General features: G+C 39.2%; 2 protein-coding genes and 1 pseudogene across 2 annotated transcripts; all 3 read left to right on the forward strand.

Annotated features, from left to right (window-relative positions):
- The first annotated feature begins 4827 nt into the window (after window positions 1-4827).
- On the forward strand, window positions 4828-6242 carry LOC140374119 (C-C chemokine receptor type 2-like). Its single transcript, XM_072460919.1, has 3 exons — window positions 4828-4834; window positions 5019-5135; window positions 5317-6242. The coding sequence occupies exons 1-3, from the start codon at window positions 4828-4830 to the stop codon at window positions 6204-6206; spliced, it is 1014 nt and encodes a 337-aa protein (XP_072317020.1). The 3' UTR covers window positions 6207-6242.
- A 1668-nt stretch (window positions 6243-7910) lies between these two features.
- Window positions 7911-11688, forward strand: LOC140374120 (C-C chemokine receptor type 2-like; annotated as a pseudogene).
- An 814-nt stretch (window positions 11689-12502) lies between these two features.
- On the forward strand, window positions 12503-14377 carry LOC140373837 (C-C chemokine receptor type 8). Its single transcript, XM_072460532.1, has 2 exons — window positions 12503-12670; window positions 13656-14377. The coding sequence occupies exons 1-2, from the start codon at window positions 12533-12535 to the stop codon at window positions 14367-14369; spliced, it is 852 nt and encodes a 283-aa protein (XP_072316633.1). The 5' UTR covers window positions 12503-12532; the 3' UTR covers window positions 14370-14377.
- Window positions 14378-15346: the final 969 nt, after the last annotated feature.

Raw genomic sequence — 15346 nt, forward strand, 5'->3', positions numbered from 1 at the left:
CTGAATACAGTTACAAATTTTTGCTACACAAAGAGTTGTCGGTGTAATCCCTCATTCGTCCAGGCGTGTTCCATAGTAGAAAAAGCTTCAGTTGTAGTCATCTGGACTCAGTTTGAAAAAATAGACGTTTCGACTCTCATCCAAGAGTCATTGTCAATAAAAGAATTTAGATCGAGAACTCCGATATTAATACTGTTCTGTGGTAAGACCCACCCATTGGGAGGAGCCTTCCTGAAGTAGAAAGAGTTGTTTGTTTCAACAGAAACTCCCCCCTTGTATCTACCGAGCCTATTCAGAATCTTAATGGGCTATAAGAATCCTCTTTGTCTTTGTGAGACCCTGGCTCAACCACCCTGAGTACCTGATTAGCATCTAAATGTCCTGGTCCTGGTCCTCTACCTTTCCAGGGGTTCAGTAACCCATTATAGATACCAGGAAGATTGAATCTGAGCCCTCCATTTCTGTTTAAAGAAGGTCTTTCACTCAAAAACAGAGCAATGTAGTTTATTCGATCCAATGCAGTGAAGAAAGCTGTAAAGAACGGTACATAGGTGAGACTAAACAGCCTCTACACAAGAGGCTCTATCAGCACAGAAGAAATACTAGTTCAGGACCACAGAGTGCCGTGCATCTCCATCTTGAAGCCTCTAATCACTCGTTTGAAGACGGTGAGGTGAAGGTTTTAAGCAGGGAGAAAAGATGGTTTGAAAGAGGAGTCAAGGAAGCTATTTTTGTTAAAAAAGAAAGACCTTCTTTAAACAGAAATGGAGGGCTAAGGTTTAATCTTTCTGTTATTTATAATGGTATACTGAACCCCTGGAAAGGTAGAGAACCAGGACAAGGACATTTAGATGCTAATCAGGTACTCAGGGTGGTTGAGCCAGGGTCTCACAAAGACAAAGAGGATTCTAATAGCCCATTAAGATTCTGAATAGGCTAGCTCGGTAGATGACTCTTGGATGAGAGTCGAAACGTCTATTTTTTCAAACTGAGTCCAGATGACTACAACTGAAGCTTTTTCTACTATACACAAAGAGTTACTATTCAACTCTGGTAATAAGACATGCACATTGGGTGTTGTAAGGGAACCAACTAATGTAGAAACTGATTTTAATTTAAGCTGTTTGGAAATTAAACAACAGGAAAAAAATATCTTTGATGCATAGAAAGCTAATGGAGAATATGGCAGACAATACATTGCATAATAAACATCAATGGGAAGTTGGGATGAATGTAATTATCATTATTATTAACAAATGAGCAGCGTGTAAAGCTGGGTTATCCTCATCTTTCTTTTACCTGTATATTTCACCTGCTTCTGCACTGATTTATATATTACTCTGTTTGAGCCCAATCTCAACGTCCATTATTGTTTGCTAGAATGTCAATTGCCTGTGATTTTGCACTTTTTGGGAATACGATTTAAATATAAAACATTGAACAAAGTGATTATTTGTGCTGAATTGGATATGTCCTGATGTGTCTCCATATTGACATTAAAATTTTGAGTATCGCTTATACTTTATTGCATTATCTTGATATTCAGATAATATTCAAGCAATGCGTACAATGTGTCATAAATGTGTTGAGGTTCAAGTTCAGTCCAAAACATGAATTTACTTTCAAATAAGGGAGTGTCTGCAGTGCCGCGGCGCGCGGCCGAAACTGCCATGTTATTTTTGTGCCGGTCGCGCGCCGCGGCTCCTGAAACTGCGCCGCTATTTGACCGCGTTTTAGCGCCGTTTTAGACCGCGCCGGGTTAAGGTTAGGGTTAGGGTTAGGGTTAGGGTTAGGGTTAAGGTTAAGGTTAAGGTTAAGGTTAGGGTTAAGGTTAAGGTTAGGGTTAGGGTTAGGGTTAGGGTTAAGGTTAAGGTTAGGGTTAGGGTTAGGGTTAAGGTTAGGGTTAGGGTTAAGGTTAGGGTTAAGGTTAAGGTTAGGGTTAAGGTTAAGGTTAAGGTTAAGGTTAGGGTTAGGGTTAGGGTTAGGGTTAGGGTTAAGGTTAGGGTTAGGGTTAGGGTTAAGGTTAGGGTTAAGGTTAAGGTTAGGGTTAGGGTTAAGGTTAAGGTTAAGGTTAGGGTTAGGGTTAAGGTTAGGGTTAAGGTTAGGGTTAAGGTTAAGGTTAAGGTTAGGGTTAGGGTTAAGGTTAGGGTTAAGGTTAGGGTTAAGGTTGAGGTTGAGGTTAAGGTTAGGGTTAGGGTTAGGGTTAAGGTTAGGGTTAAGGTTAGGGTTAGGGTTAAGGTTAAGGTTAGGGTTAGGGTTAAGGTTAGAGTTAAGGTTAAGGTTAGGGTTAAGGTTAAGGTTAGGGTTAGGGTTAGGGTTAAGGTTAGGGTTAAGGTTAAGGTTAAGGTTAGGGTTAGGGTTAGGGTTAGGGTTAGGGTTAAGGTTAGGGTTAAGGTTAAGGTTAAGGTTAGGGTTAGGGTTAGGGTTAGGGTTTAGGTTAGGGTTAAGGTTAGGGTTAGGGTTAAGGTTAAGGTTAAGGTTAAGGTTAGGGTTAGGGTTAAGGTTAGGGTTAAGGTTAAGGTTAAGGTTAGGGTTAGGGTTAGGGTTAAGGTTAGGGTTAGGGTTAGGGTTAGGGTTAAGGTTAGGGTTAGGGTTAGGGTTAGGGTTAGGGTTAGCCATGAGGCTATAACGGGCTATAATGGAAATGCCGCGGTCCCTGAAAGTGCGCGGCAATTTGACCGCGCCGCGGCTCTCCAGCCTTCAAATAAACCACAAAAGTGCTAAAATATCATTTTTGTTTGGGAGATTACACTAGACATTTCTGTTTCTTTTTTTAAATTTCACACTCTGTTCGCAAGTTTTTCCTTTTAGATTTAAAGTTTCAATGATAACTTTATCCTTTGACTCATTCAAAGTAGTAGACTATATTACACATGTATATAAATATTCAACTTATATAAAGCTAGTTTCAAATTCCTGTTTGAAGTGTTTGTTTTAGACAAGCTCACTGTAGGAACCACTACTTGATACAGTGCCCCTAACCTATAGCAATTACATTTAGAAAGCCTTGAATGTGCATAACTGTAGTTACAGTATTAGGCTCTAGTTGTGCTCAGGAGCCTGTTTCCAGCTGCTGGTGTAATGCTTTTTTAAAGCACAGGAGCACATATATTCATTTGAATAAACTTACCATAAACATGATCTAGACTTTGACAAAAGGCCTTCGTGCTCAACAATCGTCCAACTTAACATAATAAAATCCCGTAAAACTAAGTGAACAGTGAAAGTCCAAAAGCTCACGTTCCTTCCTCACAAACGTTTCGTAATCCCAGTCAGAGGGAGGTCAGTCAGAGTTTGGAAGAAAACTTGCCACAATTATGTCTCCTTTTTGTAGAAATCTGTGAGTGAAGTTCACAAAAACAGGGTTTTGATCGCAGCCAAGTTTGCAGTGAGTGACACCACACGGTTCAAAACCAAACACGCACTAGGCAACAGCAGCGTGAGCGCACTGACGTCAGGACATGTCTGTGTGCGTGATGTGTGAATATGAGATCTGTCCATAACATCATACAGTCTGTTTCACACTGCGTTACTCCTGAAACAGGAGTAAAGCCTCATATCTGTGTGAAACAGGAGCTGAGTAAAGCACACACATTTAGAGATGGGTTGAATGTGGATGGGATTCACGCCCAGGATTTTCAAGAACTCTAAACCGAGGATTGAGGCGGCTCACAGTGGGACCTGAGGCACCACATGCAGCATGGACCAGATAGATATGTCTTACATTTTAATGATTTTAATGATATTCTACAACAGACAGAGCAGTGTTTTGTGAATCACTCATGGACTGTCGGCTTTATGTTGTTGGTTAAAGATTACAGATTAGGCTAAACATTTGCATCTTCATTTTTGTCTCAGCTCATCTCAGCAGAAGATCCCACGTCAATAAGGATATTATTAGCCTATTGCATAAATTAATTGGCATAATTCTGTTACATTGTAATACATGTGTTAATACATGTATTATGCAAAGTCAACCTTTTGACCTTTTGACCTTGTCACAACGGTCTTTCTTCATTGTTAATTTTTTTGTATGTTAATGTTTTCACCTATCCCTTATCCCCGCCCACATCCCTGTACTTAGTTGGGATTGTTTGAAAAATGAAGGTGCTGAGTGATACATGAAGCTACTTAAATAAATAATTAAAAAACACATACATAAAAATCTGAAACTTAAAGCACTATGAAGGCTTATCAGTTGTGCAGCTTTTAGCAGGAACCCAATGGACCTGTTTTTACTTTTAGATCAATATTTTGCTTCACAATGTACTAAAAGTAAAATTGTGATCTAATGACATAGTTCAACGAAGAACCTGGGAAAAAAGGTGTGTCTTTTGTCTCCTTATATCCCCTTTAAGGACAGTGCAGTAGGTAAACCGAGTTGCCCCCGCATTACAGAATAAATAAGTTGGCTGTTGTCCTGCCAATTATTGTTAGGTCTGTGCATTATTGAGTGCTTATAACTTTTAGCCAACACAACCTCACTTCCTGTTGATCTTTACTCTTTAAAAATCACTGTCTGGTGGTGGTTTCCCCCCCAACTCGCTTTGTAGGGTTGACCTATCTGAACATTGCTATATTCTCACAGGTTTTGTTTCTGTTCTGCAAATTGAGATGTGGGCTTCTGATAAGGATCTTATGCAGCCCCAGTTAGGGACTCACAGGAAATAACATCTGCTTTGTGTTTCTGTGCATCTGCATCATTTATTATAGGGACTGGCAGACGGTGCCACACTTCTCACCGTCAGACAGATTTGATATTGACTTCTCTTATTCAGAAGTAGGGCTGGGAGGTCCTGAAGGAGCCAGACGATCTCAAACAGAGCTATGGCAGGTGACTATTTTGGTAATTATGCTTTATAAAATTATTACATGAGCATGGTTGTTTTCTATGATTGTACTTTCTCACAAATTGTGGCTAATTGGATATATTGACAAAAACAAATGATGATATTAATAAAGCAGTTAAAGAAATGTGAAATAACTTAATGTAAGTGTTTTACTGTATTTTTTTTTAGGGAACACATCCTATGAATATGATATATTCTCTCCATGTGACTATGAGTTAGTGAATAACTTTGCCCAAGTTTTTTTGCCGGTTGTCTACATTTTGGTCTTTATCCTTGGCTTTGGGGGTGAGTATCATGAGATGCATTTACTCTTTTGTCATATTATAGCCTAATTCCTCTGACTACATCCCCCTGTGACAAATGCAGAATACAAATAATAAGTTGTATATGCATGAATTTCGTCTGCTCTCTAAACATTTTGAGACATTTGGGTTGTGCTCCCTGACTACATCCCCCTGTGTCCCAGGTAATGGTCTGGTGGTATGTGTCCTGCTGAAGTACTGTCTCAAGTCTAACCTGACGGACCTGTGTCTGTTGAACCTGGCTGTGTCCGACCTGCTGTTCCTGCTCACTCTGCCGCTGTTCGCTCACTACAGCGCCACGTCCCTCTGGGTCTTTGGAGACTTCACGTGTCACATCAGCGGAGGACTGCACAGTTTGGGCTACTACAGCAGCACTTTCTTCATGGTGGTCATGACTTTGGATCGATATGTGCTCATTCTACATGCTCATAAGGCCTCCAAATACCGCTCCATGAAAACTGGGATGCTTCTGATCACATGTGTGTGGGTTCTGAGCTTCTGCGTGTCACTGCCAGCCTTTATCTTCACTGGTGAGGTAAACTCACCAGAAAATATCAGTTGTGAATACAGCCCAAATGATAAAATTTGGATTGAATATAATATCTTTGCCACTAATATCCTGGGTCTTGTGTTGCCTTTCACTGTGATGGTGGTGTGTTACTCTAGGATCATCCCTACTCTGATGAACATGAGGAGTGCACAGAAACACCGCAGTGTCAAGCTCATCATCTGTATCATGATTGTGTTCTTTTTGTTCTGGCTTCCGTACAACATCACCTTATTTCTGTATTACTTGCAACTTGAAGGTCAGCTGACAGACAGTTGTAAACTGGACATGAACCTAAAACTCTCTACCACAGTGACAGAGACCATCGCCTTCAGCCACTGCTGTCTGAACCCCGTCATTTACGCCTTTGCCGGGCAGAAGTTCATGAAGCGCTCCCTGATGCTGCTGAGGAAGCTGCGACCGTGGGCCGACAGAGACAGGTCTGACAGTTCCTTCAGAATGAGTTCAGTTGCGTCCCGGACCTCGATCACCACCACTGTCATGTAGATGCAGTTTGAGGCTGTGGTTTCATGTGTGCGTTGCATGTGACATACCCTTTCTTCCTGTCTCATCTCTCTGGTGTTTTGTGTGGACTCCAGTTAGGGCTGTACTCAATATCTCGATATCATCATCATATATCGTGACAGACTTCTTTGCAACACGCATATCCATTCAGATATGTGTATTGTGATACTTTTAAACAACATAAAGTCATTATGAATTGCAGAGTTCTACACTTCTTAACCCACAGACTGGCACTGCTGCATCAAGGCTGAATCTGAGGAGCTGAAAATATGACTTCATCAAAGGACAGTTGCATTCTGATATTAAGGACATTGTGAAAATGAAATTTGAAAGCATTATGTTATTCTACTTAATCAAACTTAATTTTTGTTTTTTATTCCTCATGGCAAAAAGTAATTTTTCATTCTGAGTATTTTTCCACTTTAAAATAAAACCAATTTAGTAGTGTTTGAGTTTCTTTTGCTGACAATAAAAAGCATATATTCAAAATACAAACCTATTTAAGATATGATTCTGTTTAAGCTTCTCATTCATGTATCCAGTCTAAGGCCAGCAGAGGGCAGTATTTTCCACATTATAAAGTCGAAAAATAGAGAGACTGTTTACATTTAGTTCCAAGAAATAAACTATGGGTTGTGTTCACGTTGTAGAATGTAAGATTAAGATTAAAATGTAAGCATAATGCATTTCCCCCCTGTTGAATGCATTGTTTTCTCCTGTTGTGTAAAGCACTTTGAATTGCCTTGTGTACGAATTGTGCTCTACAGATAAACTTGCCTTGTCTTGGCTAAGATAACTTAATATCAGCTGGAAATCTGGGGCCAATCTAACTATAGGATTTACTGTTTTCAAAAGAATTAACCAAACCTAAAATCTTCACATGTTGAATCAGATTAGTATTTTGTACACTTTGGGACCATGTGGAGGCGTCGAGCTGCTAGTGTGGAGTAAACCATGACACATATCTACATTTTGACACTTATACAAAAGAGTTCTGACCTATTTCAGGACATCGGTCATAATGATTTTCCATAATGAGATGTGCTCTTCTGATGATAACCATTTCAATTTGGCCTCACTCAGAGACAAGCAGGAAATACTACTGTCGCGTCTGGATATTTATCTAATGTACAATGACAATTAGGATCACATTCACCAAGACCCAAGAACATTTCAACAGCACCTCAACATTTGCATTTGTGAATTTCAACATTTTAAAAAAATTATGAAAAATGATAAACAGCAAGCGTATACTAGGTAGATATTGAACTGGGAAGCAGAACTAAGCGTCTGGACAAAATGTTATGTTTCTGAGGAACAGTCTCCCAGAAGATCAAAGCATCTGGAAATATTTAGTTTATGAATTAAGCTTGACAACAAACTTGCTCAAATCTGGGTGATATGGAATATACATTGTTCTTCATTTACATTTAGTCAATTTAACATTTATTCTGTACGTATACCAAACGTACAGATTTGAACTTCTTTCCTGTGGTGATGAAAGTAATTCCAACTATAAAAGTAGGGTATATAGCTTGCACTCTAACTGGCTAACAACTATAATTATTGATCAGATATGTCTTGCAGGCTTTAATTGATGGCCCTGCAGTTAGTGGGAGAGAGCCAGTATCAACTAATTGAATTCATTGGTTGTTTTCAAAATCTAAAATGTGATGTCATACTCCCATGTCGGGACAAGAGCCAGAATACCTTACAGACGGTAATGTCAAAGGCATGAACAAAACAGAAGGTGGCAGCGGATGAACTTGTGGCTCATGTGCTTACTGAGACCAAATAGGAGTTTGCTGACTTCCTGTCTCAACTTCCTGTCCCTATTCTCATTGTGGTAGCATCTGCTGGGGAAGCATGATTTGTGGGGTTGGTCTTAAGCATGTGTTTTAACCAGCTGTGATCAAATATTTAACAAGTTTGAGTAACGTTCCAAATCCTAATACGTTCCAAATACTCGTCTCCTGTTTTCTTCACCTCAAAACATGATGGGGACTCTATTTTAATAAGCCAGCAATTAAATATTACAATAACTCTACCACCAGAGTTCAATGAACAGCTGTCATCATTACAATCATACAAAAGTGTTTTGATAAAGTTAAATAACTGTTTGAAGAGCTATTTTGGAGTTATATATTGTAAAACGCTTTAGTGATGGGAGGGTTTTTTCCAGCCGTATTGGAGCCGTGGAGCCTTGCATGCAGAGCTCAGTGTTTATAGACCTACTGTAATAGCTGACTGGAGGTATGTAAACTGATTCAATACATGTTCAGACTTAGTAGGCCTATTCGGGAGGTAATCTATATGAATAAAACAGCTGATTATTCTTGATTCTTGCTGATTATTGGCTAGTCTGTGCACTACATTCAGTAAATACTACTCTTTGTTTATTGCGCTAAAACCACAAGTGCGAATATGACAATGTCTATGAGAAAAAGAGCATCATACTTCTCTGTGAATCTGTGAACACCTTCTGAAGTGTGTTTTGACTGCTCTTCTACGTTTTGGTGTTCCTCTCGGGGTTTATAGGTGAATTCACCCATGACGTGTGAAACCTCATTAAGCCACACTTTTCCCCCATCAAATATTCACAGCTATTAAGGCAAGACACTGCAGGTGAATACGGGAGAATCTGTGGCCACTTTCACATACCGCATTCATCACTTTTGCTTTGTATTATTGCTGTGTGTGTATGTGAATGCACCTTTCATTGTATTTGTTGTGAAGTGACATTGAGTTCCCAGAAATGTGCCTGGTAAATAAAATGTATTATTACCAGTATTGTTCCAAAAGGATTTTTAAAAGGGAGTTTTGCGTGTTCACCTTAATGAAAATCACTATGGATTGGGGACACACACCAAACAAAGTGACCCTCAAAAAGTAACTAAAGTAATTAGAATTGTGTGAGACAGAATTGATCGTGTATCATTACCTACAGCGGTCGTCTTCTGATCCGAAGGTCGGTGGTTTGAATCCTGCTCTCAACATAAACATCCTTAGTAGAGCGGTCAGATCCACTGACCCACAGGTCTGGTGATACTCATTGGTATCGGTATTGGATTGATATGGCGATATTTTCCATAATATTACTTGGTATCGGATAAAACAAAAATCTGTGGTATGGAAATAACAAATGCAGAATACAAATAATAAGTTGTATATGCATGAATTTCGTCTGCTCTCTAAACATTTTGAGACATTTGGGTTGTGCTCCCTGACTACATCCTGACTAATGGTCTGGTGGTATGTGTCCTGCTGAAGTACTGTCTCAAGTCTAACCTGACGGACCTGTGTCTGTTGAACCTGGCTGTGTCCGACCTGCTGTTCCTGCTCACTCTGCCGCTGTTCGCTCACTACAGCGCCACGTCCCTCTGGGTCTTTGGAGACTTCACGTGTCACATCAGCGGAGGACTGCACAGTTTGGGCTACTACAGCAGCACTTTCTTCATGGTGGTCATGACTTTGGATCGATATGTGCTCATTCTACATGCTCATAAGGCCTCCAAATACCGCACCATGAAAACTGGGATGCTTCTGATCACATGTGTGTGGGTTCTGAGCTTCTACGTTCCAGCCTTTATCTTCACTGGAGATGAAAGGGATTATTGTGAATATGAACCTGAAAACAAAATCAAAATTGGTCTCGTACGTGCTTTCACTGTGATGGTGGTGTGTTGCTCTAGGATCATCCCTACTCTGATGAACATGAGTGAGGAGTGCACAGAAACGCCGCAGTGTCAAGCTCATCATCTGTATCATGATTGTGTTCTTCTTTTTCTGGGCACTGTACAGCATAACTTTATTTCTGTATTACTTGGAACTTGATGGTCAGCTGACACAAACTCTCTACCACAGTGACAGAGACCATCGCCTTCACCCACTGCTGTCTGAACCCCGTCATCTACACCTTTGCCAGGCAGAAACAGGTCAGACAGTTCATTGAGAATGAGTTCAGTTGTATCCTGGACCTCAGTTACGACCACAGAGATGTAGATGCAGATATCAGCTGTGGTTTGTATGCTGCCTGTCAGACTGTTCAGTTCCTGTCGTCATTTCACTGCTGTTTTTATACTTTCTGTGCAGTGAATATAATCTTAAGATTTGTTCTTTTTTTAATAATCTGAGCTGTCTTTACTTCGTTATGGAAGCCAGGTCATTCTGTTCGCTGTGTATGCAACTTTTGAGTTAGTAAATGGTACTTTTATTTCAGAGTGTCTATTTTACATATTTCTTAAACTGAAAATCACAACTGTTAACATTATTAGTTTTTGTTTTTCTTATTTATATATTAGGACAATATGACAAACAAACAGAAAAACACAGAACAGAATAACCAAAAAGTGTGAATTATCCACAGACCTTGCATTTTCTCTAACTGGGCCTAAAACTTGACACACCATATGAGGTATAGTATTTAAAGGCTTCTTACTACTTGTGGTGTCAAGGCTATTCAGAATATCAAAGGTGCACTAATTAACTTTCTTGATGTTTTTCGAGGTATTTATGAGCAATAAAAACACCAGTAAAGCAAGGTAAATGTAACATAAATTGAATCCTAAACGAATTAAAGTAGAATTATACTCCACTAGATACGTAGAACACTTTTCCAGGTCACACAAGTGTCTCACTTATGCACACCGGTGTAATTTCTGAGAACTGCACGCCTTCAGCGTGCCATGCAGAGGAAAAAGTAGATCTTGCAATGTAAGACAGAAGGATTTGACACAGAAAAAAGCAAACCAAGCAATACACATAGAGATATTTAGTTTGACACACCACAAGAGTTGTAAGGACCAAGGATTAAGGTGGACTCTCTGGTAAGCACTTATTTTGAATTATCTGGGTGCTGAGCTGTTGTTTTCACCTGTACACAAGTGATAAAATATGTAACCCACAGGAAGTTGGGGTCGACAAGGGCTGTCACAAGCTACAAGCGGTTGACTTTTGTACTTGTAACTTTGTAACAACTAACATTGTTGTGACAAGATGTGGTTTCAAAAAGATTGCATCTTTTCGATTATGATCAGCAGATAGGAAGACAGTGGTAATCACAGAAGCACATAACATACAGTTGTAATCTAATCATGTTTATGATAAAAATAGCCAATTAAAATAAGAAGTATCAGCGTAACTGCATTTCTCTGAAGGAAATGTCCACCCACATGAATGTTTCCGTGAATGTACACACAACTTCTTTAAAGTTTAGATGTATTTGAGTTGTTTAGACAGACATCAGAGCAACAGGTCAACATCATGTTAAACGTAGATAGAGCGCTCAAAGGGCTTAATGAGTAAGTACTGAAAAGACTTTAAAACAATACATATTAACAATATTTTTTATGCATCTCAATGTGGCTAAAATTAGTCCGATTATGTAGATAAAATCATAAGCAAAGTGACATATTGTGTTTTGTGTGTTTTTGTTTTCCTTCCAGATCAGTATGAACTATTCTGATAACGACACAGAATACTTTGATTACAACGGCACATGTGTCAGCAGTCATGACAGCTGGACACTGTCAGCTCTTCTCTTCATTTTTTTTAGTTTTGGCGTTCTGGGTGAGTCTTCAACTTCTTTTTACATTAAGACATATCATACTTTTAGGGGGGTGTCAATCTAAAATGATTAAATAATAGAAACTGCTCACAGGAAGAATTGATATGTGACGTATTCTAAACATAGGCGTAATGCCCAGTGATTGAGATAAAATAAAATAAACAGGGATGTGGGCAGAGCTCGGGAATTGGTGAAAACAAAAAGAAACAATAAAGGACAACACAGGATAACTCATTTGAGTAAGCGAAAGATGCGGGAGCTCCGTAACATGGTTAAAAGTCAATGATAAAGACAATTTGATCAAATATGTCCCCTTTTAAACTTAAAAAGTTACCTTTTAAATATAACAAAACATTTTCTTTCAATTAGAGACTATGATCAATTGTTGTTTTCGTCCTTTTGTTACTGCTTATAGATATCTATACTGTTTTCTTTTCTTGTTTGACTGCACTATAACGTGTGGCGGCGCGGTACAGCACGGGGCCTTTCTGTGTGTTTCCTCTGAGTACTCAGTTTTCCCCTACCACTAAAAACATGTACAATAGTGTCCTCCATCTGAGGCCAGGATTCCCCTGAAAAAGTGGGACTTTCCTGGTAAAATAAAGGTTAAAAATAAAAAAAATCCGACATATTTGCAAATATAATTGTTGCAGATGTTAATAAATATATTGTATTATGAACATGTCTGATAAAAATGTCTTGATCAGGAAATGCCTTGGTGGCGTGGGTTCTTCTCCAACACATGAAGCTGAAGACAATGACGGATGTGTGTCTTCTGAACCTGGCCTCTTCAGATCTCCTACTGGCTGCTTCCCTCCCACTGTGGGCCACCAGCTCACAGACGCTCGTCTCATGCAAAGTCATCACAGGACTTTATCAGGTAAAGGATTGACAATGCTACAAGATGCACATATACTGCAGTTTTACACTCAGAGTAAAAATAAAAGCAAACCTAATCAAATGTCACTTTTCTCAAAAGTAATTAGAAACTGTACTGTGGCAAGTTGTGGCAAAACTGTTATTAGTGCAGTTGTTTTGAATAGAACAGTTTTCCCTTTTCATTAGTTTAGTCAAAGTTGTATTCTGATTGATTCATGCAAGTTGCATTGTCTGGCATTTTGCACTTAAATTTAGACTTTGGGTCCAAAAAGTTGTGTTTAAAAATGTCACATTGCTACAAATGGATGGTAGGGCTGTACTTCATGATACAATAATGTATCCTAATACTTGGAGCTTGATACAATACTTATACTGCCACATACTTTTCCCTTAAAACGTGTTAAAAGTGAATTGAAATTACATTTTGATTAAGTAAAATACAAAATGTATTGAAATTGGGAGTTCACAATGCTTTTGACGCAAGAATACAATTGCCTATAAATAAGTACATTTTTCAGCACCGCAGATTCAGCTTTATAGAGCAGTAATCATCAGGTTATTAATTAAAATCAATGAAGTGTATAACTCTTATCTTTGATACTTGATTAGACAAAAGAGGAAAGAGAGAAATTTGGGATGAGAGAAGGGAGGACATGCAGCAAATTGTCAAAATCAGGATTCAATCTCGGCCGGCTGCACTTTGAGCCTGGCATACGAGTGCTGTGCCTTAACCACTCCACCACCGAAACCCTTTCTATTACTAATCTCTTTTGGATATATTGAGGTTTACAATTACCAAAATATAAAATAATGATAAATAGATAGACTTTTTTTTAAAATAAAAAAAGGATAATATTGTGCACCACTTCACAATGTAGGCTACTTACATTTCAATCTGCTGCATAATGAAAATACACCTATGCATAACCAATGAAGTTTAGCGCTGTCTTATATATTTAGTACATGTTTATCGCTCTATCTTCCAGTTGGGCCTGTACAGTGGGACGCTGTTTGTCACCTTCATGAGTGTGGACCGTTATTTGGCCATCGTCCACGCTGTCAGAGCCCTGAGAGTCCGCTCACTGCACTACGGGATTATCATCAGCATCATAATCTGGATCATATCTATCGCCATGGCAATGCCCGCGGTCATATTTGCCAACGTGGAGACAGATGATAACGATGCCTCTCCGAAGTGTGGACAACGGTATCCAGAAAGCAGTGTGGACTTTTGGAAGGAATTCAGAAACTTTAGCGAGAACATCTTAACTTTGTTTGTGTGCCTGCCGATAATGTTATTCTGCTACGTGAAAATCCTAATTGTTCTCTCCAAAGCCAGGAACTCAAACAAGGACAAAGCAGTGAAGCTAATATTGATTATTGTTTGTATGTTTGTTGTCTGTTGGGTGCCTTACAATCTCACCGTCTTCTTACAAACGCTTCAGTTACATGGATTTCTTTACACCTGTTTAGCTCATCAGAATATCAACACTGCCCTTTTTGTGAGTCAGATCATTGCACTGTCGCACTGCTGTGTTAACCCAATCATATATGCGTTTGTGGGGCAGAAGTTTAGGAAGTCAGTGAGCAGTTTGCTACTCAGATGTATTCACAAGAGAGACCAGAGGAGAGCAAACGCCACCCACAAAGACACAACAGAGAAAGAGACCACTAACACTCCGATGAGGTCTGAGTATTAATCCTTTTTCGTCAGTACTGTCCCACCACCAGTGTTGAGAAAAAGGCTTTGAAAACACATTTAGCTACAGAATACTGAATACCTGCATTAAAATGTATTTTGTAACAGATTCCGTTACTTGATATTGTGGCTCGGGTCCTGACCAGAACCAGGAAGTATGAGCACATTAGTCCTGTTCTCAGGTCTCTGCACTGGCCCCTGTGGCTCAGAGAATAGACTTTAAAGCAGCTCTGCTTGTGTCTCTCCATGGCCTAGCACCAAAGTACATCTCAGACATGTTAGTGCCATATGAACCATCTCGGACTCTGAGGACCTCAGGGACCGGCCTCCTGCTGGTGCCAGAGTCAGGGCTAAACATGGGGAATCTGCTTTTGTTTTATGCAGCTAAAATCTGGAACAGTCTTCCTGAAGATGTGAGACAGGCTTCTACTCTGACAATGTTTAAATCTAAGCTAAAAACAGTTTTGTTTAGCTGTGCATATGACTGAAAATATTTTTCTTTGCACTCTTCTCTTTTGTTTGTGATTTGATTAGTTTAGTTTAGTTAGTCAGTTGGACTGATTTAAAAGGGAGTTGGACTCCAAAACACGTTGGACATGTAAAAGTACGTACAATCAGTTGGACTGATTTAAAAAGGAGTTGGACTCCGAAAACACATTACCCTTTGTGGCTAGGTGTTTTTTATTTTTATTTAGTTAATTTGATTGTATTTCTGTTTCTGTAATTTCTTTGTGATTTGAATGCATTTTTCCTGCTGTGAAGCACTTTGAATTGCCTTGTGTATGAAATGTGCTCTACAAATAAACTTGCCTTGCCTATTGTAATCTGATTACTTCAGTGGCATTATGTTATAGTGTAAAACATGACAAGATTTAATCAGCTTTTTGTTTTTGTTTCACCAGTTGGACTGCGTTTATTTATAAGATAAGAGAACCTTTGTCACAAATTAGAGAAGAAAGAGAAAGAGAAGAAAAATTG

Source organism: Eucyclogobius newberryi, unplaced genomic scaffold (genome assembly GCF_026437365.1).
Source record: "Eucyclogobius newberryi isolate DKJ021-1_F unplaced genomic scaffold, fEucNew1.0.hap1 SCAF_3, whole genome shotgun sequence".
Taxonomy (NCBI): Eukaryota; Metazoa; Chordata; class Actinopteri; order Gobiiformes; family Gobiidae; genus Eucyclogobius; species Eucyclogobius newberryi.